The following is a 24,644-nucleotide window of genomic DNA, read 5'->3' on the forward strand; positions in this document are numbered from 1 at the left end:
ACTTTTAATTAAACAAGTTAATAAGCAACATAAATAGTCACACAAGGTGTGTGACATGGCCCAGTGTGAGAATTCACATGTTGTGAAACAAAAATATACCAAAATAAAAATTATTATTAAAATATTGTTGGCAGGTTTAAATAGATATATTTTTGATGAAATTAAAAATCATTGTTAAAGGAATTGTTCCTTAAAGTTTTTACTGTAAAAGGCGTGTGACAGAAAAGTTACACTTTTTTAAGAATGGCCCATATATTTTTTCATTTAAAACAAATTTAAATGCATCCGCACTAAATACATTCACACATGACGGAGAAAGAATGAGCAAATATTCTTACTTATTTCAGGGAAAGAAACATGTTTATTAAGAAGCTCGTGTAATTTTTCCTTTCAGGCAAACAGCACCAATTAGTTGACAGTAAGATATTGGAATACTTGGGGCCATTTAAAGATTATTCTTGCACTCTTTTAACCCTAGAGAAATCGCGCTTCTGTCGATTCCCCGCCCGTTGTCAGGTATTTCGCTCTATCCCACCACCCCTTATTCTAATAATGGGGCCTATCTGTGTAGCTGAAGGTCAGACTCTCCCAAGTGCACACACTTAGTTCTGAGAATTTTCTTCGGTATTTCAAGGTTACATAGCTTTTGGAAAGGTATGTTGGTCATTTAAACCAATAGCGTGCCATCCTAGTCAGGTGTCATTTTCTCCCCGGCACTTCCTTTCTTCTGCTTTCGTCTCACGGATCGCTACGGCGGGAAAAAGACCGAAGCGCGAGCACTAGCGTAACAAAAGGAAACGCGACTTCTCTAGGGTTAAAGATCTCTTACATGCTTTATATGATCAAATGGAGTCGCCGCACTTTTTTTTTTTTAAGTACTTTTGCGGGTATTTTGAAATCAAAACAATTCTATGAGGGTCAGTCAATAAATAACGAGACAGAGGCTACAAAACATATTTCATTCGACTTTCTTCAAAATTCTGACTGAAATTGTTTAAACACTTATCCCACTGGGAAATTAGTCGCATAATTCCGTGTTCATAAAAGTCCTTTGGCTGCTGCTGGCACCAGGTACGCATGCACTCCTTTACTTCATCGTCCAAATGAAATCGTTGTCCCCGAAGTGCCTTCTTGAGTTCCCCGAAGATGTGGGTTCACATGGGGATAGATCTGGACAGGGGTGGTTCAGGGTGGTTCAACATTTCTCACTTAAATTTCCGTAAAAATTCTTCTTTTGCAGTGAATTTAACGTCATACCTTACTCGTACAATGTTCTTAAAAACTAGGGGTCTTAATTACATAGCGCTGACGGTTTCTTTTCTTTTTCTTTTTTTTTTCTTTTTAGTGGAGGAAGTAAAGGATTCTACAGGTGATCCTGAACCACTCTTGTAACACTTCCGATAAGCTAAGGCTTATACGCTTTTATTTGCTAAAGTACGTGTGAGGAAACCGCATTTGGGTTGCTAATAACGATCTTTGGTGTTGTATCAAACAAAAAAAAAAAAAAAAAGAATTGCTCCTTTTTCAAACCAAAGTTAAATGAGCTCTTCCAAGGTCGAGTATTTTTTACTAGAACCAGACCATATGCACACACACAGTATTTTCCCCTGCTCTTTCTTTAAAATGTATCATAGTTTATTAACAGCAAAATTCTCTTATTTTCAGATGCTTATCCTACTCATGATGTGTTTTACAAATGGAAAGGACCTGATGCAGTCACATTATCTAAAGATGTTGTTCTTTCACAGTATGACTTCGTCAATATTTCAATTTCTCATCGTACAAACGTAGTAAAAGTAGGAAGTAAGAGAATTTCATTTCTAAGTGATCTTAATAGAACCTTATAACACAGTAGAGCCCCGAAAACTCGTCCTAATGTGGACAGAAAAGTAGCCGAGCTTGTGAGAATACCGGGTTATAGGGAATGTGCGCTTAACAGGTTTTCTCCACGGGTTTCGGACGAGCTATTCGAGCTATATTAACTGTCGAGTTTTCGAGACTCTACTGCACTTGAAATGAAAATAACAATAAAACAAAATTAAAATCATTTCTCTGTATAGATCCTCAGGTTAGAGTAAGCGTCGGATTCATCTTTTGCTTTAAAAAAAATATTTCAGCTATTTTGAAGCTTTTAGAAACTTCGGACGAATTTCATCTAATGCAGAAAAAAGTAAGCTTTCAAATGACATAACAACTTAAAAGAGGTATAAAATTGTCCAGCCTCATATCGACAAACTTTTTGTTGAAAATGAGCTTAAAATGGAATAAAAAAGAACGAAATTTCGACTTGCACACGCTTATGCTTTAACCTAATTTTGTGCTTTATTTCATGAAAATCATCCGATCGATCTCGTACCTGTATGTGTTGCTTTAAATTTGTCGCATACATGTACATACGATTACACTTACTTTTTCCTTTTTAACGCTGCGTTGCACGGTCTACCTCAAAACTAAAACTTGTGCGAAGTGACACAGGGGGCCGTGGTAGCCTGATCGGTAGGGCATTGGACTCGGGGCCGGAGGGTCTCGGGTTCGATCCCCGCTGGTCGAAGACCCACCGTCGTCATTAAAGGGGACTGGGCGACGTTAAATATGCTCGTGGTCTCAATGTCCTCCAAGTGAAACGATACCTCTGGGGGTGCTAGCACCAGGTAGCTATTAGCTCTTGGACTAGTTCTAAATTCTCATTAACTGTTCGATCCGGTGATGGTGCTGCCATCTATCGGTATATAAAATAATGGAGGCAAGGCACTTAGTATGCAGTCCTCGACATAAATACAGTTGTAGTCAGTTGTGACTCTTGAATAGAATAGAATAGAAGTGACACAGGTTCAACAATTAGGCTTGAATAAAAGAAAACAAAAATGTGTAAAAATTCCCGTCAACGTGTCAAAAAGAGCAACTTTATGACTCAAAATTTTATTTTCAAACTTCTTTGCATTTATTTTGTGAATTCCGAAAATTCACTCATTCCATTTCACGGATTTTCTGGCGAAATTCCTGTATAGGAATTCCAGAGCGCCAAAGGACCTCTTTGAGCAAAATTTGATAAAGATCTGACGTAAACAGTGGATTTGTATAAAGAGACCCCTCCCTTGCGCTGCTGTATGATATCTTGAGCATCAAAGAACTGCTATACCAGATTTGGAAAGGATCCGACGTAAACTATGGATTTGTATAAGGAACATGCACACACACATGCAGCTATTTATACTATATATATATATATATATATATATATATATATATATATATATATATATATATATACTGGTGGACAAAATTAAGAGATGGAAGGCATTTACCCAAACATCTTGAGAAATACTGGATAAAAATAGTTGAAATTTGGTATAGATATAACTTATAGTGTGGCAATAATGTGTGCAAAGCAAAAATTAAATTGTCATTCTTTGGCAAGAGTTATTGCCAACATTCCAATGTGGACTGAACTTTACGATGAAAGATGGCAATGAAAGTGAGGCTTTTGTGGTGTGTGGCCGCCTCTAGTTTGGTGTGTGGTCACCTCTGACAGATAGACAGCATGCACATCGAGTATGCATGCTGTTAATACGCGAGTTAAGGAGGGTGCTTGGGGAAGGTCCTCCCACTCTTCCACCGGAGCAGTTTTTAACGCTGAAAATGTTCTGGGTGGGTGTTGACGTATCGCAATATCCCTCCCAAGAGCATCCCAAACATGTTCAATGGGGATATGGTAAGGAGATTTGGCTGGCCAATCCATTCGATGAATATCTTCACTTTCCAGATACTCCTGAACCAGGACTGACCTATGTGGTCGGCATTGTCGTCCATAAAAAAGAATTCAGGGCCAACGGCACCCCTGAAAAGAAGCACATAGGGTTGAAGGATCGAGTGCCTATACCTCTGGGCATTTACGGAACCAGTATCAAACAAATGGAGTGGTGTGCGGTATTTTGCATGATCCCTGCCCAAACCATGACTCCTCCCCCAGCATAATGGTTCCTTTCCATGGTGTGATTTGGATGGTCCCAGGTTCCCTCCCTATGAATATTCGGCAAGAGTAAGGTTGTAAACTGAATCTGGACTTATCTGGGAAAAGAATATTAGCAAATTGGAGCTGCGTCCAGTGTTGGTGCTGTCTGGCCATTGTACACGCTCTTTTCTGCGGGAGTGAGTGAATGGGAGGCAAATGGCGGCCTTCCTGGCATATAACCTTCTTTCACCGAACCTCCTGGCAACTGTCTTCCTTGGAACTAATGTTCCTGTGGCAACAGCGAGGTCCTTAGACAGTTGTGTCGCTGTAGACGTCTTCTGGCGCTTGGCTATAAATAACAAATACTGGTCTTTATTGGGCGTTGGTGTTCTCGGATGACCTTGTCCTGGTTTTCTGGACACTGTCCCACTGTTTTTTAACTGATTCCACAAATTCGAAACAACGTTTGATGTTACACCCAATTCCCAAGCACCCTAGGCAACCTGAGCTTGGGACTGTCCTGCCTCAGGTCTGCCCACAATCATCCACCTCATATCTTCGTCTAAACGATGATGTTCACTCATTTCATCTAAAAATCAACAAAAAACAACAAGATTATTCCAGAAACACAATTCAAATTGCTACTGTGTTGTAAAGTGGAATGAGCTGAGCATCTGGTAGCAAACTTTTGTATATCCTGCTGCCTTAGCAACACGCCCACAAGAATACATAAACTTATCTAAACTTATCTCAGCAACACCAGCGCCATGTGCATTACTTGGCAACCAACTGTCTAGGTTTTATGTGATATTTTCCGAGAAACGTGTGAAAATACCTTCCATCCCTTAATTTTGTCCATTAGTGAGTGAGTATATATATATATATATATATATATATATATATATATATATATATATATATATATATATATATATATATATATATATATATATATATATATATATATATATATATATATATATATATATAATGTGTGTGTTTGTGTGTGTGTATAGATAGATGGATAGAAGTGACTTGATAAATGCCAGCTTGCCAGCTTCGGAATTGGGAAAATGGTGTTGACGAAATTTGTTTCGAAAATTCAGTAAGCGAAGCAAAAATAACTAGAACCGGTCCAAATCAGATGAGCTAGAATATTTACTGTTATTGATGCAAAAATTCTGCAGCTTTAATCCAATTAAATTTTAAGTTGAACTCCTGGAAATTATTGAAGGTGTTTCCACCAAAGATAATAAGATCTGTCAATCTATGAAGTACAGCCTGAGTAAAAACTTTAAGGACAGTATAATTTTCTTTGAAAAAAGGAAAATGAAATTAAAGGGAGATTAATATTATTGTATTATTAATTATTAATGTTCATTGGTAAGAAATAACGTAACAGACAGGATTTGTAAAGCATGCAATAACCAAAAGAGCAGTGGTTTATCCAAAGTTAGCATTTCAGCTTGAGTAAAAACTTTGAGGCCACCAGTATTTTTTAAAAAATGCAAGTACTTATACTGTACTGAAAGTCCCTCAGTTGACAAGATTGTGGAAACCCTTCCACTTGCAGTTTTGTGATTAATTTTTTCAAAGTCTATATTCCACTTGTGACGATATCGTACGGTAAACAGTTAACTGTTCAGGAAAGAAGGCAGATTGAGGCTTTTTCTTCAACAAGGATAAGTAGGCGTACTATTGCGAAAAAATAGGAAGATCGAAGACTGAAGTCAACATTTTTGTTTGATTTATACACAATTAGGGTAAAAAGAAAACCCGGGAAAACTTAAAGATTTGTCCTCGCGTCATGGAAGAAGAGTTTGGAAACTTACATTACCTGAAAAGTACTCAACCAGGAAACTTGTTCAGACGATAGGTTTAAATGTTTGTCAAAAATGATATATAACACAATTAGAAGGTGTGGAAGTTTTATTAATGCTGCAAAATTGCTTAAACCTCAGTTATTGAAAATGCACAATATAGAGCGTTTCAACTTCAGCTAGGAAATCATGACCTGGGATAACCAATGGGTACAAATATTTTTTTTTCTAACGGAAAGAAGTGGAGTTTGGATGGACCAAATGGATGGAAGTACTATTGGCATGATTTAAAAAAAGGAAAAAAAATATTCTACTTGCGCCAATTAGATGGAGGCTCTGTCAGAACTTGTGAGCGCTTTGCTTACAATGGTCTGTGCTCCAGTTGCGTTTGTTTCAGGTAAAATGAACTCACAAGCATATCAAAATGTCCTCCCAAGTCATATTTTACCAAATGCCGAATTTATTCCTGGAGAAAATTTAAAATATCAGCAAAACAATGCATATCTATCCATCCGAGTAACAGTGCAAAAAATAGGCTCCAAGTAAACAATGTTGAAACTTTGAAATACCAACTAATTCTCCAGATCTTAACCGAATAGAGAACTTATTGGATGACTTAGCAAGAGGAGTTTATGCAAAAGAGAGACATTTTACTTTATCAATAGAGCTGAAATCTACTATCGAAGATGAATGGTAAAAAATACATCCCGAATTTTGTCAAAAACTAGTTTTATTCATGAAAACAAGAATATTTAAAGTAATTTGAAGGAATGGCTCCCACACAAGCTTATAAATATTTGAATTTTTGTCCTCATATGCTTTTTTCTATGTTGGCCTTAAAGATTTTACTCAGGTTCAAATATTGATCTCTAATATTTTCTGATAATGAAACACTTACATTTTTTTTTTTTTTTTGGTCATTTTTACTTGTATTTAAGGTTAATAATTATCACTCATATGACTTTTCGATTCTAAGATTAAGTTGTGACGAATTTCTCAAAAAAGCGCACTGGACTTAAAGTTTTTACTCAGACTGTAGAACTGTTACACAATGCCTGACTATGATGAACTTCAGTCCAGGGCCTTCTCTCCCTCAATCGACGCACACATATCGACATATGGTTGGTCTATTAATTCTTTTTATTATTATTCAATTAATTTTTACAGGTTTTAGTAGAAATTGATTAATGAATAATTTGATAAACTTAAAACATGCTTTTGAACTTTTGTTAAAAGTTTTAAAATCTATTACAAACGCATATTACTGTAATAGTACTGGTCTTAGGCCCCTTCAGATTTAGTGAGCCCAAGCCCTACTGATCCGTGCGGTTGTGCGCTTGCTAGTACATTTCTGATGAACCGCGACTAGTAAACGTTCAATTTCAAAACTTATTACTCTTATTGAGAAAACTTTCAAATGTAATAACTTAACTTCTACTGGAAAGATGTCAGTTCGGCATCTTATATCTTCCAATGCTAACTTAGGTAGTAGTAGAAGTGAGGTTAGAAGTGAGTGGTAGAAGTGATAGTTAGGCAGTAAGAAAATTACCAAACCTGTTTCTGATAATGCAGTTATGCATGCACTGCTGATAATACTTAGAGTCGCCCAGGCGGTCTCCTTTTCAGTTTGGTCGCCAGACCTTCTCTCCCCATAAAACTTAGTAAACTCATTCTACTCCCATTCCGAGCCGAGTTGCTCCAGGGCTGTGCCCAGGGCTAATTTCGAACTAGGCTGACATGCAAAGTAAAAAGAGAAGAAACAACGTCAAAAAGCACAAATCGTAGATTGCTGTAGACACGTGTTTCAGCGTTACAAGGAACGACTTTTTCAAAGCAAAAGAAATGAGCTTACGGATGAAAAGACATCCGACAAAAGTAATCTGTAATTAGTACTGCAAACTGCGATTTGCAGTAATCTGCAATTTGTGCTTTTCGACGTATTTTTTTTTTTTTTTTTTTTAACTTTACTTTTTATGCACAAAGATATTTATTTAACTTAGGCTGGCCTGACTCCTCGTCAGCCCTAATGACAAAACACCAAGAGCAATAACACCAAAAAAACAAAAGAAAAAAAACCTTGGTCTTCGGTCAAAGTAAATTTTGATGACGAAATAAATGACTGCCACAGAGTAAGCGCGAGGGCATAAACTTTAAATTACGTAGAACCAATGACGTAAACAGAAACGAGGCAACAAAGATCACTAACATGCACTGTTGGTGTTAATTCATATAAATTAACACCAACGGCGACAGCTTTCCTTTTCCTTTTTACGCCAAAGTGCAATAAAGTAAAAAATCTTTATTAAATAAAAACAAAAAATACTCGACTGCGTAAAAACAAAACAAAAAAAAAACTAAAAAGAAAAAAATACAAGCCTACTTTAGAATGTTATTAAGTACTACTCAATAAGTACACCATTGGATTAGTTTTATAATCGATACACACATAAGACAAATCATAAATTTAAAAGCAGAATACAAGGATCAACAGTCGGGGCCCATTCAAATTTTATAGGATTCCTTGCTTGGTCAAAAAGGAATGGATTCCGACTGTTGATCCTTCTATTCTGCTTTTGAATTTATGATTTGTCTTATGTGTGTATCGATTATAAAACTGTTTCAATGGTGTAGTTATTCAGTAGTACTTACTAACAACTGGAAAAGTTCCTGTTAGCTATTTTAAATTTTTTTTAACCTCTTTTATTTGTTTACTTTGCCTCATCTTTCTTCTCATTTAAAGAACAATTTCACTAAATACATAAAATTATCCTAGTTTCAATTATATTATAATACATATTTTAATTAGGAAGATTTATAACAAATCAGACATCAAATTGTAGGTAAGGCAACCTAAATTTTCTAACATATGTACAATTTTATTTATAGGGCCCACTTCCAATCTATAGTCAAATTCAAAAGCTATTAACGTCATGCCAAAATATAAGAAGTTCATCTGTCAGCCCAAACGTGAATGAGCTCGTTGTCTCTCTTGTTATTAGAGTCAGACTATATTTAAAACTACTTGAGCTAACCTTTAATTATGACCTTGAACATAGACTCTACTGCACGTACATTTGATGAAATTTATAATTGAGACAGTCTTTTATGTACATCTTGTATAAACGTGACATAAATTTGTGCAATATCTGAAAAAGAAAACAAAACTGAAGATGTAAAATCTCCAAACATGTAACATATGATTTTCACATTTTCAGATCGCGAAGATCAACGTTCTGTCCTTCTTGTTCATTTTAAAATTAGAAGACGGAGAGGGTACTTCATACTTCAAATTTACGCTCCATGTGCTATGATTGTTGGGGCTTCTTGGGTATCTTTCTGGATTAACAGAAGTGATGCAGCAGGAAGAGTAGCTGTTGGTAAGGTTTTCAGCAACTTAATTTCCTGTTGTTTACTTTATCCTTTGACCAGCGCCTGGTTAACAAACGATCCTGTGGATCCATGGACCTAGGCACAAAAATTTTAGAGTCATTAAAAGAGGATCGATTTCATTTTCTTTTCACTTTCATTGAAACTGCTTGTTTAAAAATGAGCGATTTTTTTGTTAGAAGGGGCCAAATTTAACCAGAACCTGGACACCAGGTGGTTTTTTGTCATATGTTTGAATCGTCAGGTTTAAGAAGGGAATGAAGACCTAAAAATGTCAAAATTACTTTTTGAACTCTAAATTATCTCCAAGCGCGGGAAGTAAAAAAAAAAACTATAACCTGTCCCTAAAGGCAGATATAGAAAAAAATTGATAATCATTGAATGAAAACTCTATAACTTATACAAATTAGTTCGATGGCTCAAACATATGATTTTTGGACTTATTCAATTCTTAAACCAGACAATTGATTTCCTCTAAATACAACGTTTTATTGTCATTTGCCAATGGGAAAGATTTTTTAAAAAAAACCTGAAAAAGTTGCATTTGAATCAAATGCATGGTGACGCAAAATTATAAACGGCAATTTCTCATTTTGAACTCGGCTGCAGATACGAAATTTGCACTTATCACGGTAGTGTAGCTTTTTTTTTTAAATCTTAATAATGTTTTTAATGCTCAAGATGTTTCTTAAGAGTTTTCTTAGAAAGTTCCTGACTTATTTTAAAAACGGGATTGATTTTTTATTGAGAAAGTTTCTGAATTCTTCGGAAAGATTCCAGGTTAATTTCAGGAAGGTTGCTAACTTTTAGGGATAAATTTTTCTGTGTTTTTCTAGATATGTTACTGGGAGGAATTGGGCATGTCAACTGCCCATTATTTTCCAGGAACGTTTTGTTTTTTTTTTTTTTTTTTTACTGTGTAAGCTCATTATTTTTTCTCAAAACTGGCCTTTGCTTTTGTAAAGAAATGTTCCTTTTATTTCAGGTGCTACAACCGTATTAACAATGGTAACGATGGGATTTGGTGGACGAGGTCGAGAGAAGGTCAATCAGGCTACAGCTATCGACTGGTTTGTCATCATGTGCTTCACATTCGTGTTCGCCGCATTAGTCGAATATGCTTTTGTTAATTATATAGATACGTACGAAAAGAATCAGATTAAAAAGCAACTAGAATTGGATCGTGAAAAGAAAAAGAAGGAAACAGCACTCGATACCATAACAGAACCAGCGGTAAGAAAGTTTATGGATTGCGTAACAAATCATGTCTAGTGTTGATTGTCATAAATTTCAATCATGCGATGAAGAACATTTTTTTCCTGGCGTTTAGAATCAAAATCGTCTCAATCCATGAACTTTTTAAAAACATTATTTTTTTACTAGCTGCGTTGTACGGTCTACCTCGAAAATAAAAATTACGTCAACGTGTAGAAAAGAGCAATTTTATGAGTAGAAACAGAAACTTAAATTTCAACCTCTTTAGTACTTTTTAACTCCAGAAATCTAGTCATTGTTATTACTAGACGTAAACATCCCGTTTCACAGATTTTCTGGCAAAAAAACCCTATGTCAATTCCTGAGCGTCAAAAGACCTCTATGCCAAACTTGATAAAGATCCGACAATAACTATTAATTTGTATAATGAGCATACACACATCCACACACTCTGCCAATGCATATATATTTGATACTTTGGTGTAAACTCTCAAGCTACAAAACGATTTGGAGCACATGTGGTCGAAAACTGCTACCAAAAAAACCGGTTTTCAAAGAAAAACAGCTCAATTTGTCTTTGTTTTTTGTCTTTGTTGTCTTTGTTTTATATATATATATTAGGGTGGTCCTTATTTATAGGGGAAATTTTTTTTTTCGGAGTTCAACAAGTGACGCCCCCTAGTTTTGTGACACTATAATAAAAAGTAATCGGTGCAAAATTTGAACTCGATCGGTCAATAATAACACGTGCCCCTAGGACGTTGAATTCAACACTTTTGATAATTTGCCCACAAATGGAGTTTTTACTTCAGTCCCGGTACATCGTTTCTTCTATGTTTGCAAAATATTTTTACAGCGAGGTAGCACTAAAATTAATCTTTTTAATTACATCATATCGTCTAAAGATTTTACATTAAATAAGAATGAAATAGTGCTTTAGAAACTTTACATTAATCGTACGCTTTTCTCAATGTATCTCAATCGTGTGCATTTTTTTCCGATAGTCTTGGACTGTCTGTAAAATACTAAATTGCTTTTGTGACTCATATTTTGTATAAATTGATTGTGAAATTCTTAGATTAATTGTGCTCCTCTTTCAGTAGTATCATTCACAACTTTTAGCATTTTAGCGATATCTCTTCCCTTTAAGTAGCTTCCTTCATTTTGCCATGAATCAGGATCAAATAGGAAAACATCTTTTGGTGTTTGTAACTTATCAAACAGTTTTATTGACTTGTAATTGATTTTATAAAGAGAAAGATCTTTACTAAGAAAGTATTCTAAATCATCTACTGTTATCGGAAATTTTTTATACAATCATCAGACACGTCTTCCTATTCAACAAGCATTTTTTTGAAGTAGTCTTTTCCTATCTTCAAAGTTAATTCCTTCATCCAATACGGACAAAGCTACTAGTTCATCCCCTAAGTACCATAAGTGATTTATGAATTTTTCAGTCATTGCTTCTGCTGCATGTTTGTCATCATTTTGCACGCTGCAGGTTTTTTAGACACTACACTTAATAATTTAGAAGTCCTAGAATGGGTTGCTGCGAAAAACTATATCTTCATACAACATTTAACTGTAAAACAGCATTTATGATCATTCTCTTCATGTAAGGTCAATTTAAATTGTTTCCTATATATATAAATATTCAAACAATAAATTCCTTTTGCCACCCATCTGGCTCACAGATAAGCTTCAGGTTGCCGAAAACATATCCCTGTAGGAGGGAGGACTTCACCAAGAAATATTATTACACGTTATGAGAATTCTCTCTAATATTTCTTAATTCCGCTTTCTATGAACAATAATATGTCAGCAAATTCTTCTTTTAGAATTTAAGTGGTATGTGTACTTTTTGAATTTTGAAGCACTTAAATAATGGAATATCGAGTCTAGAACTAAGAAAGGTAAGAACTTCTTTAAAGAAACTCTGCAGTACGATTTCAAGTGCATGATGACAGCAATACAAATGCAATATATCACCGTTCAGCTTTTGCTCCGAAAAATTGCATGCACAATTTATACGGAAGGTATTGTAAGCCACTGTATAAAACACTGCAGCCTGAACAGTTAGCAATAAAGAGCAATCATCTAAGATATAATATACAACTGAAGAAATATCTCAGAAATTCTGAGTAACTGTTCAACATTGGAACCTGAAGCTATCATGGTAAGCCTATCGGCGTTTTTTTCCAGTTACATCTGGAAGTAGCTTTGTATCCCAGAGAACAACTAAAAAATCCAAATTTAAATTCATGAAATCTGATTTTACCTCTCGAAGATTTTCTCTTGCTCTCTTAAGGGATGTACGATTGATCAAAAGGTTATTTGGATTTAAATTTACTGCATCTACATAGGCTGTTAATAAATGAGCAGCATCTTTGTCCCTAATATGGCATTTGTCTAACATTGATGAAATGCGAGCAGATCTCAATAGTTGTCAAACTTTCTTGCGTTGTGGTAGACCAGATATAGAAAAAAAGTTCAACAGGTAAGGATAGATACCCATTTCGGTTTCTAAATCTTGTGAATTGCAAGAGGAATTTGATGATAATAAAGGACTATGTACTGAAATAGAAGACAGTTTAAAGTATAGATTTTTACATTATTCCGATCTGGAATTTTTTTTAATTTATATTTTAGATATGGAAAATAGAGTTTATTTTTATGGTAGGGTAATCGAGGATATTTCAAAATTTAAATTATAAGAATGCATAAACATTTAATTATATAACTAAAGAACAGCGAATTAAAATATAATTGTCATTACTTATATTCATAATATGGAAACCTAGTGACCCTATTTGCCACACCTATTACATACACAGAAAATTTTCTAAATCAACACCCCCAAAACCTGGAGGAGGCAATTTGTCGTTGTCAAAAATCATTCATTAATGGCCTATTCCATTCATTAATGGCCTTTAGAATCCCCTGTGTCCATCTGGGCGAAAAGAAATGTTCTCCTGCCGCTTGGTTTGAAACGAGCGCGAATCGCGGTATCCCTGTCCCAAGGCCATTGGTGTACATGTACCCTATGTAATATGTAAAATTTTACGGGATAAAAGTGAGAGAATGGTTGGTATGGAAGTAGCAACATCTATTGAGATTAAAAATTACTTTGAATATGAAACCTAGGAATATTTTTACATAAAAATGAGAAAATCCGCAATTTTTTCTTCGAAACTCAAAAAAGGGGGCCCTACGGGCACGTGTTAATGTTCATGGATTGACTTAAAATTTTGAATGGATCATTTTTTCGTATAATGGAACAAATTGAGGGGGCGTCGTGTAAAATATCTACAACTTCATAAATAAGGACCACCCTAATATATATATATATATATATATATATATATATATATATATATATATATATATATATATATATATATATATATATATATATATATATATATATATATCCCGGTTTTTAACTCACTTTCCCCTATATGTGTCGAACTCAGAAGTCGCACTAAGATTGGAGTTTTGGCCATGATCTTAAGTGCCATGCTTTCAAGTTTATTCTTCCGTGGTTTCTTGAGAAAAGATATATATATATATATATATATATATATATATATATATATATATATATATATATATATATATATATATATATATATATATATATATATATATATATATATATATATATATATATATATATATATATATATATATATATATATATATATAACGCGAAACGCAATGATAACAGCTTTTCGTTTTCACTTATTGTTTTACACTAATCTATTACCGTGTTTGAAAAGTACTTCATTTTCATAAGATGTGTGACAGTAAACATAATTAAATTGCAAGAAAAGGATATAGCTATGGAAAAGGAAACAATTCTGATAGTTCACTTTCGAAAACTATAATTGAAAAAAAAAATGTGTGGCTAGGGAAATTTTCAGGTAAATTCCTTTGGTCATACCCCTGCCTTTAGGAAATTCGGGCCTAACTGCGAGCTTTTGAATTAATTTTGTTCAGAATTTATGACAACTAAAAATCCAGGAAGAATTTCCTTTCCGTAATTTTTCAAGAGTTTGCATGACTGCTACACAGAAACTAATCAGCTAAAACTCACAAAAATACTAGAGTACATTGAAAACCAAAAGTACTTTAAGCTACCCAAATTTCAGGCTTCCAGTGTAATAAAAGTTTTCTGTAACCTTTTCCTACACGGCAATTCGTTACGACAAACAGTATTTGAAGCTCAATTTTTCATGCTTATCCGAAAAAAAAACCATAAAAATCTGTTTGGAGGGGCAAAAATCTGATATTTCTAATGATATTAACGAAAAGACACTTGAAGATGACAAATTTGAGTTACAGTGCATTGAAAACAAGCTCTTTTACATATGAAGGACATTGATAGACACTTTGGATGACAATATCTTTTTCAAAAGCAATATTTGCGTTCTGTAACTGTAACACATTAAAAACAAATATTTTGACATTACGAAATACGAGCTTTTGAATTATGTTTCATTCAGAATTTATGACAACCCAAAATCCAGGAAAAACTTTCCCCGCCAAACTTTGTTAAAAGTTTACACAAAACCTTATGAGCTTTAACTCACAAAAATTAGTAACAGCTCCATAAATGTCAGGCAATAGCGCATGGCAATTCGTTGCACAAATTCCAGTTTTGGAGCACTTTTTTGGTTTATCATAGATCCTCAAGATTTGGAGCTTGGCATCTTCAAACTTGCATACATTAGTTTCAACGGCTTATCTATACCTCTATAAAATTTTATCCAATTTGAAGATGGTCAGATGGGGTCGATTTCAAAAATCAGGTAAACTGACGTGGAATTAGGAGAAAGTGGGGTAAAACCGGGACCCTAAGGTTTGCAGGCTTTTAGAAATCACAGTTTTTAGCATAAAGGAAAGAAATTTTGCAAAAATATGCACTACTTTTCTATTAATGCAACCACAGTTTCAAAAACATAAGTGTTTTTTTTTTTAATTTTTATTAATTTTTTGTAAAAAAAATCATTTTACCCGGTTTTGCCCCACTAGTGGGGTAAAACCGGGTAGACATGTTATTGCTATGGGAAAATAAAAGTTTTAAAAGTTTCCGCAAAATTCAAGTTTTATTTACTGACATACACTCAGGAATATTGAAAATAGCGCCCCAAGAAAGAAGGAAGGTACAATCGCGAAATTTTGCATATAAGAAGAGTGACATCTGATATGCAAATGATCCAAGTTTGGTGCCAATGCGCATGACCGTTTACGCTACAGCATCGGTGCAATCGGGAAAATAATGCTATATAAACGAGTGCATATAGATTTATAAATGTTACGATTATATCCCGATTGTTGGAGAGCCTTAATGAGTGAAGGATGCCAGGTAGATGAGTTAGAAAAGTTTCTCACATAGTTAAGCGAGTTTGAGCGAGTTTTGATCATCGGTATGAAAATTCCTGGCTGGTCGACGAGCCGTGTTGCTGTCCAGGTGGATCGTTCGGAGTGTTCCGTTAGAAGCTGTTGTAGGTAGTGGACACGAGATGGCATCCACATGCAAAAAAAACTAGAGATCCTATATACCGAGTGATTGGACAACGGCGCGCCGCTATCCGCCATGTTTAGTCCAATTGTCGTCAGCTCGAAATGCTGCCCTGTGTGAATTTCCAGCTTTCCCACGGATTAGAGGACATTAAATCTTTTAAGTAGAGACTTATTTTTTTTCTCCTCGTATTTTCATTAAACTGAGTGAGTTCAAAGTCTGGAAACCCGGCGCCAATCGTTTCGTATCGTCATAGCGCTTACAAAGAAAAAAAAATTTCTAAAACATTTGTTCATAAAGGTAGAAAACAAACATATATTTGTGATTTGCACATTTCATTTCATAATATCAAAATTAGCCTCTATTTTTTTCGACACAATGTACAGTGATATTTGGGGCAGAAGATGCATTACGGTCTACGGAGAGTGAGCATCTTTGGACATAAGATGGCCGCCGCTCTGAAGTTGTCCAATCTCTCCGTATTTAGGATCTCTAAAAAAAACGGGTCTGGAGCGACCAGAAAATCGACAAGGAGAGAGAATCGAAGGATCATGCGGCAAGCGCTCTTGGATCCCACAGTGACTCGTTTCACCATACAAGCAGACGTAGAGGTAGCAGTTGTTCCTCGATCAATTTCCTGACGTTACGCAGCAGTGAATCTGCAGTTAAAACGCCCTTTTCGTGTACTCCCTTTAACACCAAAACATGGGCAATTCCGTCTACAACGGTGCAAGCCAGAGCGATGTGGGATGTCACTGACTGGCAAAAGGTGGTCTTCAGTGATGAATCCCGGTTCGTTTTGGGGTCAGATGATAACCGCGAACGGATGTGGAGGTGCCCTGGAGAAAGGTTCCATTCAACCCATTTTTATCGCACTACACACTGCCCGAACAGCGAGAATAATGGTCTGGGGGGGGTCATAGCCTATGATAGACGATCCACTCTAGCTGTGGTACGTAGAGCCTTAATTGGCTAGCGTTATTTTAATGACATTCTGCGAACCACATGTAGAACCGTTCCTAAATGCTCTCCCAGGTGCAATTTTCCAGCAAGATAATGCTCGTCCGCATACAGCTAGAGTTGTTCAAGACTTCTTACGTCCTTTTGAGACTCTTCCATGGCTAGCTGCTCCTCCGACTTATCCCGTGTAGAGCATGTATGGGATCAGCTGAAACGTTAGACGCCGCCGTGCATCTCTGCGCAAGATTTAGAAGTGGCTGTTCAAATTTGGGGGTCCATCTGCCTCAGGACAACATCAGACGTTTAATTAGCTCAATGCCGGTTCGTGTTACGGCATTTATTGCAGTAAAATGGGGTCCAACGCGCTATTGAAGTAGCACTGTATTTACCTCATTTCTTAGCCTGTATTTGTTCAAATTGCCTGGATTTTCGGATCAAGTGTCTCTCTCAACTGCATTATTACGTATATTAAATTTCACTTCAATCCAATGCTTCCTTCTTGGGGCGCTATTTTCAATGTTCCTGAGTGCAAGTTCTTGAGATAAAAGGACTCCGTTAGTTCCTGTGTCAGAAATTACGCTCAAAATGTACAAAATAGTTTTTTTTAATGACTACTTGACAAAATCGCTATTAACGCACTTTTTAACCTTCCTTTCGTTTTTTTTTTCTTTCACCTTGCATTTATTTCCATGAAATAAAACAGCATATCACAAGCGAAAGTTGCTCCGTAACATTCTGCGCACATTTTTATTCTATAGTATTAAATAGTATTTTGTTTACGCATGTAAAGCAAACAAAGTGGACTTGCATCAAAATTTACTTATTTTGTGGTCTCATTCTGAACCTAAAAACATTTAATTCTAATTAAACTAAATCTTTTTCCGATAATTTTAAAAAAGTTGCCAATAATTCTAAGACCTGCAATGATTTGACTTCAACTTGGGACAAGGGTGCTAATTGCAGCTCTTGTTCAAAGTTATTGACTCAGGCTTTTTAAAGTAATTGACCTAAAACTGTGATTCTTTTGGTTTCAAATTATCAACTTTGAGACCGCGTAATTAAAAAAGTTGATTAGTTGTCATGGGTTTCTAACCTGGCCCTTAAACCACACCACACGGACTATAGCTACAACTGTGTCCCAAAGTTGTTGACCCGTCGCGATTAAAGTTATTGACCTTTAAACTTGGGCATTTTTAAAAGAAATCATCGACTTTCAGACCGTTTATCTACTAAAGCAAAGAGAAACGAAAGCTATTTTATATTTTTCTTAGTACTATACTGTGGTGAGTAGTTAATCATATACTTATTTCCGAGGGTTACTCACGGCTTTAGCAGATATCCGGGCCTAAACAAGGCGAAAAAAGTAAAAAAAGTAGCAGTTTCAATTGACCTTAGCCTTCAAAGACATGAGTAAACCACCAAAACATTTATGCTAGCACGTAACAAGTATCAAGTAGTATCCACATTTAAAAGAATTGGTTTGGTTCACTCATTAATTTTGAAATAAAGCAATCATATATTTAGCTCTTTTTTTTTCACGACCTTAAACTTTGACCCTTACTCAAGGACAAACAAATCAGTTTTTTAGAAAAAGAAACTTTTTCTTATTATAGTACCACTAACACATCCTGAAAGTTTTGCGAAAATTGAAGACATCAACTCAAGCTTCTCTTGTTGGATTCTATCTGAATGAAGCAAGTGGCAACCTCTTACGGCAACCCTGACTTTAGACATGGCGCGGTGCTGAATGGGAGCGATCTTGGCGCCAAAACTGGCGAGATATTTTTTTTTTTTTTTTGAAAAGCACAAAAATACTGGAAAATTTTTGCTCGTAATCATAACAAGTGAAAAAGACATGAAAATCCGTAAAACTTCTGGGAAATCTGGAATAGTGGGCAGGTATGATCCACTCATTTAGCACAAAGAATTATGAATAAGTATGCATTTTTAAGTCATTATTTCAATTAGTTCTTAGTTAAGTCCAGTCAGACGATATGTCTTACAGATTTAAATCTGAATATCGCTACCACGTTAGTAAATATATATCGATACATTACGATACATCGGTATATCGTCCAGCCCTAGTAGTTACGCATGCTTTATCTAGTTCCATGCATATTTAATTCCAGTTTGTTCTCTCCCTCCCTTTCTTCCTTTCCCTGGGCACATTCCCTGAGTATATAGAGCAGAAGAACAAATGCTTGGATGTATTTTTCTTCAAACAGCAATTTTTGAGGTGTCTCAATATTGACCTAAATAGCGATAAATGGTTTTAGGAAGAATACCGTAACTAAGGCCAAAGCCATGCCAATTGGAGTCTATTGACAATGCGCTAATATTAATTTAAAATGAATTCTTAATAAATGTTTCTTTGGTAAGACATTTATTTTCTAATTTTCAGGAATCTTCTCAGGCAGCACAAACTTCCAGTGGTTTCAGCACAGTTCGATTCCAAGAAACTGCAAAAGAAAATCACATAAAGAAAAAACCCGATGACCATATGCGCCAACAACAAATGCAGCTTCAGCAACTTGGCCAAAGACTTTCTTTAAGGAGACGGCCATTTACAGCAGGTAGACTTTCATTAGAGAAAAGTGGAGGGTACAGAAACCGCCATATTGCCAGTAAAGTTGATAGCTATGCTCGCATCGTATTTCCAGTTACTTTCATTGTACTTAATGTAATGTATTGGACGCTGTTTCTGCATATAATGGACGATGAATTAACTTACTTAACAGAGCAGGATGGTTCCGTTCACTAAAGCCTGAGAATATTCAGTGAGATAGTTTGAAGCTTTTTATTCTGAATAAAGTCACATTATTTCCAAAGATTTGTGTTTGCTTACGACTGCGCTGTACTTCAGTTTTCAAATAAATAAAAGATATTTTTATGTTGTACCTTTATGTGTTTAACTTTTTCATCAACAACATTTACAGCAGGTAGACTTTCATTAGCGAAAAGTGGAGGATACAGAAACTGCCATATTGTCAGTAAAGTTGAGAGCTATGCTCGCATCGTATTTCCAGTTACTTTCATTGTACTTAATGTAATGTATTGGACGCTGTTTCTGCATATAATGGACGATGAATTAACTTACTTAACACAGCAGGATGGTTCCGTTCACTAAAGGCTGAGAATATTCAGTGAGATAGTTTGAAGCTTTTTATTCTGAATAAAGTCACATTATTTCCAAAGATTTGTGTTTGCTTACGACTGCGCTGTACTTCAGTTTTCAATTAAATAAAGGATATTTTTATGTTGTACCTTTATGTGTTTAACTTTTTCATCAACAACATTTACAGCAGGTATACTCTCATTTGGCAAAAGCAGCGCCTTATTTCAGTTTTCAAATAAATGGAAGATTATTTATGTCGTACCTTTATGTGTTTTAACGTTTTTGATAACTATATTGAACATTTGTGCCCAAATATTCGTAATATATAACCTCGATTCCAATCAAAAGATAAGTTCATATCACTGTAAAAAAATTCCAAAACGTTACTGATTATTTCCGTGTAACGTTTCGGGATTTCACAAGTTTTTATCCACTTCCTGTTAAAATCAAGAAAATTTGTCAAAAAGTTTCCTGAGTTGCCACAAGTTGTACGAATGCAGACTTCTCACTGTTATGAAAAATAATTTTAGCTACCAGTTTAAAGATTAAGTGAGCGTATTTATTAAGTGTATCGACTTCAGTTCTATCAAGGCTCGTCTCGGCTGACTAAACTCCCAATGAGAGCATATAATGCTCCGGATTCCGTAGCCTTGCAAGAATAGCAGGAAAGTTACTATGGCTTGTTAGTAATAATACTGTTTGAGCTTTCTTGGTAAAGCAGGAAGGGGCCAAGCTAAGATAGTATACCTACCTAAGTTTTGTCTCAAGGCTACAGAGACACGACTGGCTTTAATCAGGAAGATTCTTCAGATGAATTCCAGGATAATTTCAGGAAGGTTACTGGATTTTAGTGAAAACATTCCTGTTTTTTGCAAGACATAAAACTGGCAAAAATTGGGTACGTAAACTGCTTATTAGTGAAGTATCATTTTATTTTTTAATGCGAATGATTTTTTTTTTCATTGTCCTAATAGATGGAAGAACACTATTCCGATATAGAGTTTCGTGCATTAAACTCAGAAGAAGAACACCTATAGAGAGATAGAGAGTTTATAAATCAGGTCCGTAGCCTTGGAGTGGCATTAGCGCGCAATGCCCTACTCTCTTTTTGTCACTGATGCCCTCTACCTTTAAACCCGTGAAAATTCCAGTGCACATTCCTCAATCCCCCCTTCTACCTCTAAAGTTGCGTTTTAGAGCTTAAACTTCTAAATATTTCTGAGGGAGAGTATCAAACTTAATCCCTCCATCAAAGGTGACCCAAAATAGCATTGCAATAGCCTACAATAGCGATTTTAGGATTTTAATTTTGAAAAATTTCCGAAGGCATGCCTCCAAACCACGTCTTTCTCTCTCTCTCCCCATACACATTGCAATAAAATAATTATTTACGAAAAAAAAGGTGCGGAAGTTAATTGTTTCTAAATTTGTGGCATTTTCTATGCTACGGCAAATGTTAAATTTAAGGTTCACTGAGCACCCTCTTAAAATTTGAGTAAGAAGCTAAAACTTTTACAGCATAATACTATTAGTAAGTCTAAAAAGAATAGGATGTGTCCTGGACTCTAGCTGAAAAAAAGATTCTTTGAACCACCCTAGGGGGGTAGAGGGCGTACTCAATGCAAACATAATCGGAAAACAACAAAAATCCATGCCTACTTTCTGAAAAAACATAAGTTTTTCAAAGCTAGGGAGGGCAATTGAAAATACTGGCACCCTTGTATGACGGGTTGCATTAACGTCATCAAACCTGCAATTGTGTTTTTAGGGCTCCGATTTAAGAAACTTTCCTGGGGTCAAATATCAGCTAGGGTCTGGTGGGGTAAAGTGGTCATAAAATCAAGGTTTTTTAACTTAAGTGGATAACAAATAAAAGAAATTCCTTAAACATTTAAACTTTTTTTGTTGTTATTTTACATTACGTTAATGAAGAACACAATACATTGAATTTTAGAAAGAAAAATATTTATTTAAGTACTTTTATACCACTTTCTTTTCTCTATGTATTAATGACCACTTTACCCCATGGGGTGGGGGAAAGTGGTCATAGCATGGGGTAAAGTGGTCATACTTAAAAAAAGATGCAAAACCAGTATGAATAACCATATTATTTATATATTTTAGTTATTTATAATGATTACACTTATAAACACGAGTACATGCATGTATACACGAGTACATACGTGCATACATGAGTATACAAGTATATACATGAGTATATGCATCTATGCATTAGATGCGAGTTATGTACGTGTCTAGTCGAGTATATACTTGTATATCCGAGCATATACGTGCGTACACGAGTCTTCACGAATATATATGTGTCATGTGGAAATGTGTTTGGTATAGTATAAGCGAGTATTAACGCGTATTGACGTATATATACCTGTATAGACGAACATCATGTGCATGAATGTATATCTCTCGAGAATATACGTATGTACACGAATATATACGAGTATACACATACATATACGAGTATACACGTACATATAAGTGTACATACGTACATATACGGGTATACACGAGTATGCATGAATATATGTTTATATGTCTAATGCGTATATGTACTTGCATACACCAGTATAGACGTATATAAGTACATATAGTTGTATATACGTAAATTAGGTGTATACACTAGTATATGCGCGTCATCAAATGCTTGTATGTAGGTGTCAACTAGTGTATGTATTCACGATTATATATTCATGGATATATCAGATGCTTTTATGCGCGTGTATACTCGAGTATATAGGTATGTGTCCAAGTATTTACGTGTTACGCATTTCAGGAGGCTCCACCCCCTGCTCGCTCTGCTCGACAATCTCGTTCCCCACCAGCGGCTTGTGACAATTGATGCCTTTAATGTTTTTGATGATTCGATAACCGGCCCCTTATCTCCGGTTATTTAAGTACTATAAGTGGGGTGAGACAGGGCGAAATGGCTTCCCCTGAATCTCCTACATCCAGCAGAACCAGTACTGACCTGGTATACATTGCCAGTCCGGTGGAGATGGTGTGAAATCAAGTTTAATTTACGAACACATGCGTGTGATACTACTATATCTGTACGTAAACACGTATAATAGTATATAGATAGGCAGCTCTGCCCCTGCTCGCTTCGCTTGTCAGCCCCGTTCGTCCTCTGCGGTGACTCGAAACCGACTGCGTTTGACAATTATTAATTTCTAGTTTCTTCACCCGGATATCCGTCCCCTTAAGGTTTAGAGGAGTGAAACCGAGCGGAATGGCTTAATCTGGACGTCCTGCATCCAACGGTACTAGCAATGACATGGAAGACGTTGCCAGTGCGGAGAAAATAGGTTTAGAGACGTACAAACAGACAGACGCGCAAAGAAAATAATTGTAAAGGTAAGCGAGTATATACGTGTATAGACTAATATATACCTATATAGAAATATTCTTGTAGACACCCATGTAGGTATTTATTGGTACAATTATGTAAATGCCTTTTTTTAGTATACTTGTAACTCTAAATACCGGTGTATAATCGTTTATACACAGGTAAAAGCACATGTTTACACTCGTGTTTACAAGTTCATACTCGTGTACACACGCATATACGAGTATATACTCGGGCCGACATGTATACCCACATACAGACTCATGTATGCATGTAGTTACATTTATGCTTCTCCATGCCCGTACATACTATAGTACACAAATATATAGTATACGTATATACAAGTATATACTCGTGTCGGCGCGCTCATGTACGTTTTTACGTAAAGCAACGTATTTATTCGGACATGTGCATCTATATACTATTATACGTGTTTACGTACAGATATAGTAGTATCACACGCATGTGTTCGTAAATTAAACTTGATTTCACACCATTTACTGTAAAAACAAAACATGTTTAGTGAAATGAATATTTAATCAATATCTGCTTTGTACGTTAAGATTGAGTGACAGTAGAGCAACGATTTACGTTAAGCCCAATTATATGACCACTTTACCCCATCTTACTTGCATTGCTCTAAAATATTATGTAAAATAAATACAGATAGCTGCTAAAGAGTAAGTGTTCTTGAGACATGTAGGAAGCATCCCGTGCCGTCAGTTTGATCGAAATTCATTTAAACAAAATTTCCCTGAGAAGTTAAAAGAGCTGTTTAGATTTTTAAGTTTTTCATATGCACACAAAATATTTTTTTTTACTAAATAAAATATTGGCAGTTGTAAAATTTTGTATTCAAGATGTAGTTTCTAACTTCCGTACTCTAAAATAAAAAATTTATACTTATTCGAGCATTTATTTCCAAGTTACAGTCATTTATTTGATGTATGACCACTTTACCCCATTGACCACTTTCCCCCACCAGACCCTATAGTTGCATTTTGGAAATCCATTCTCAAAAAATTGCTGGGGATATTCAGACGGGGAGTTGTTGCGGGTGAGCTCCCGAGAGAACGCTATCCCTCCATAAAAATCACCGAATATTGCCTAAAATTGCGTTTTTAGAGCTACAATTTCGAAACTTTTTGGGGGAACCTCTGGACCCCCCCCCCCGAACTAATGTAAGTACATTACACTCACAACTAATTACTGGGAAGTAAGGCTACAAATAAAAAATCGAATTTGTGTTGTTAGACGCTAGCATTATTGTATTTTTATGGCAAATTGTGGGAGGGGGATCCTATAAA

General features: G+C 35.5%; 1 protein-coding gene across 3 annotated transcripts in view; it reads left to right on the top strand.

The window, feature by feature from the left end:
* The window catches only part of LOC129218076 (gamma-aminobutyric acid receptor subunit beta-like), a 126,063-nt gene extending 106,308 nt beyond the window's left edge, over positions 1-19,755 (top strand). For all 3 annotated transcript variants that reach the window (XM_054852266.1, XM_054852268.1, XM_054852269.1), the window contains exons 6-9: positions 1,666-1,803; positions 8,988-9,149; positions 10,145-10,392; positions 19,260-19,755. In XM_054852266.1, coding sequence (XP_054708241.1) covers positions 1,666-1,803; positions 8,988-9,149; positions 10,145-10,392; positions 19,260-19,619 — 908 coding nt within the window. In that variant the 3' untranslated portion in view covers positions 19,620-19,755. The remainder of the gene's footprint in view (positions 1-1,665; positions 1,804-8,987; positions 9,150-10,144; positions 10,393-19,259) is intronic.
* The last annotated feature ends 4,889 nt before the right edge of the window (positions 19,756-24,644 follow it).

Source organism: Uloborus diversus, chromosome 3 (assembly GCF_026930045.1).
Source record: "Uloborus diversus isolate 005 chromosome 3, Udiv.v.3.1, whole genome shotgun sequence".
Lineage (NCBI taxonomy): Eukaryota > Metazoa > Arthropoda > Arachnida > Araneae > Uloboridae > Uloborus > Uloborus diversus.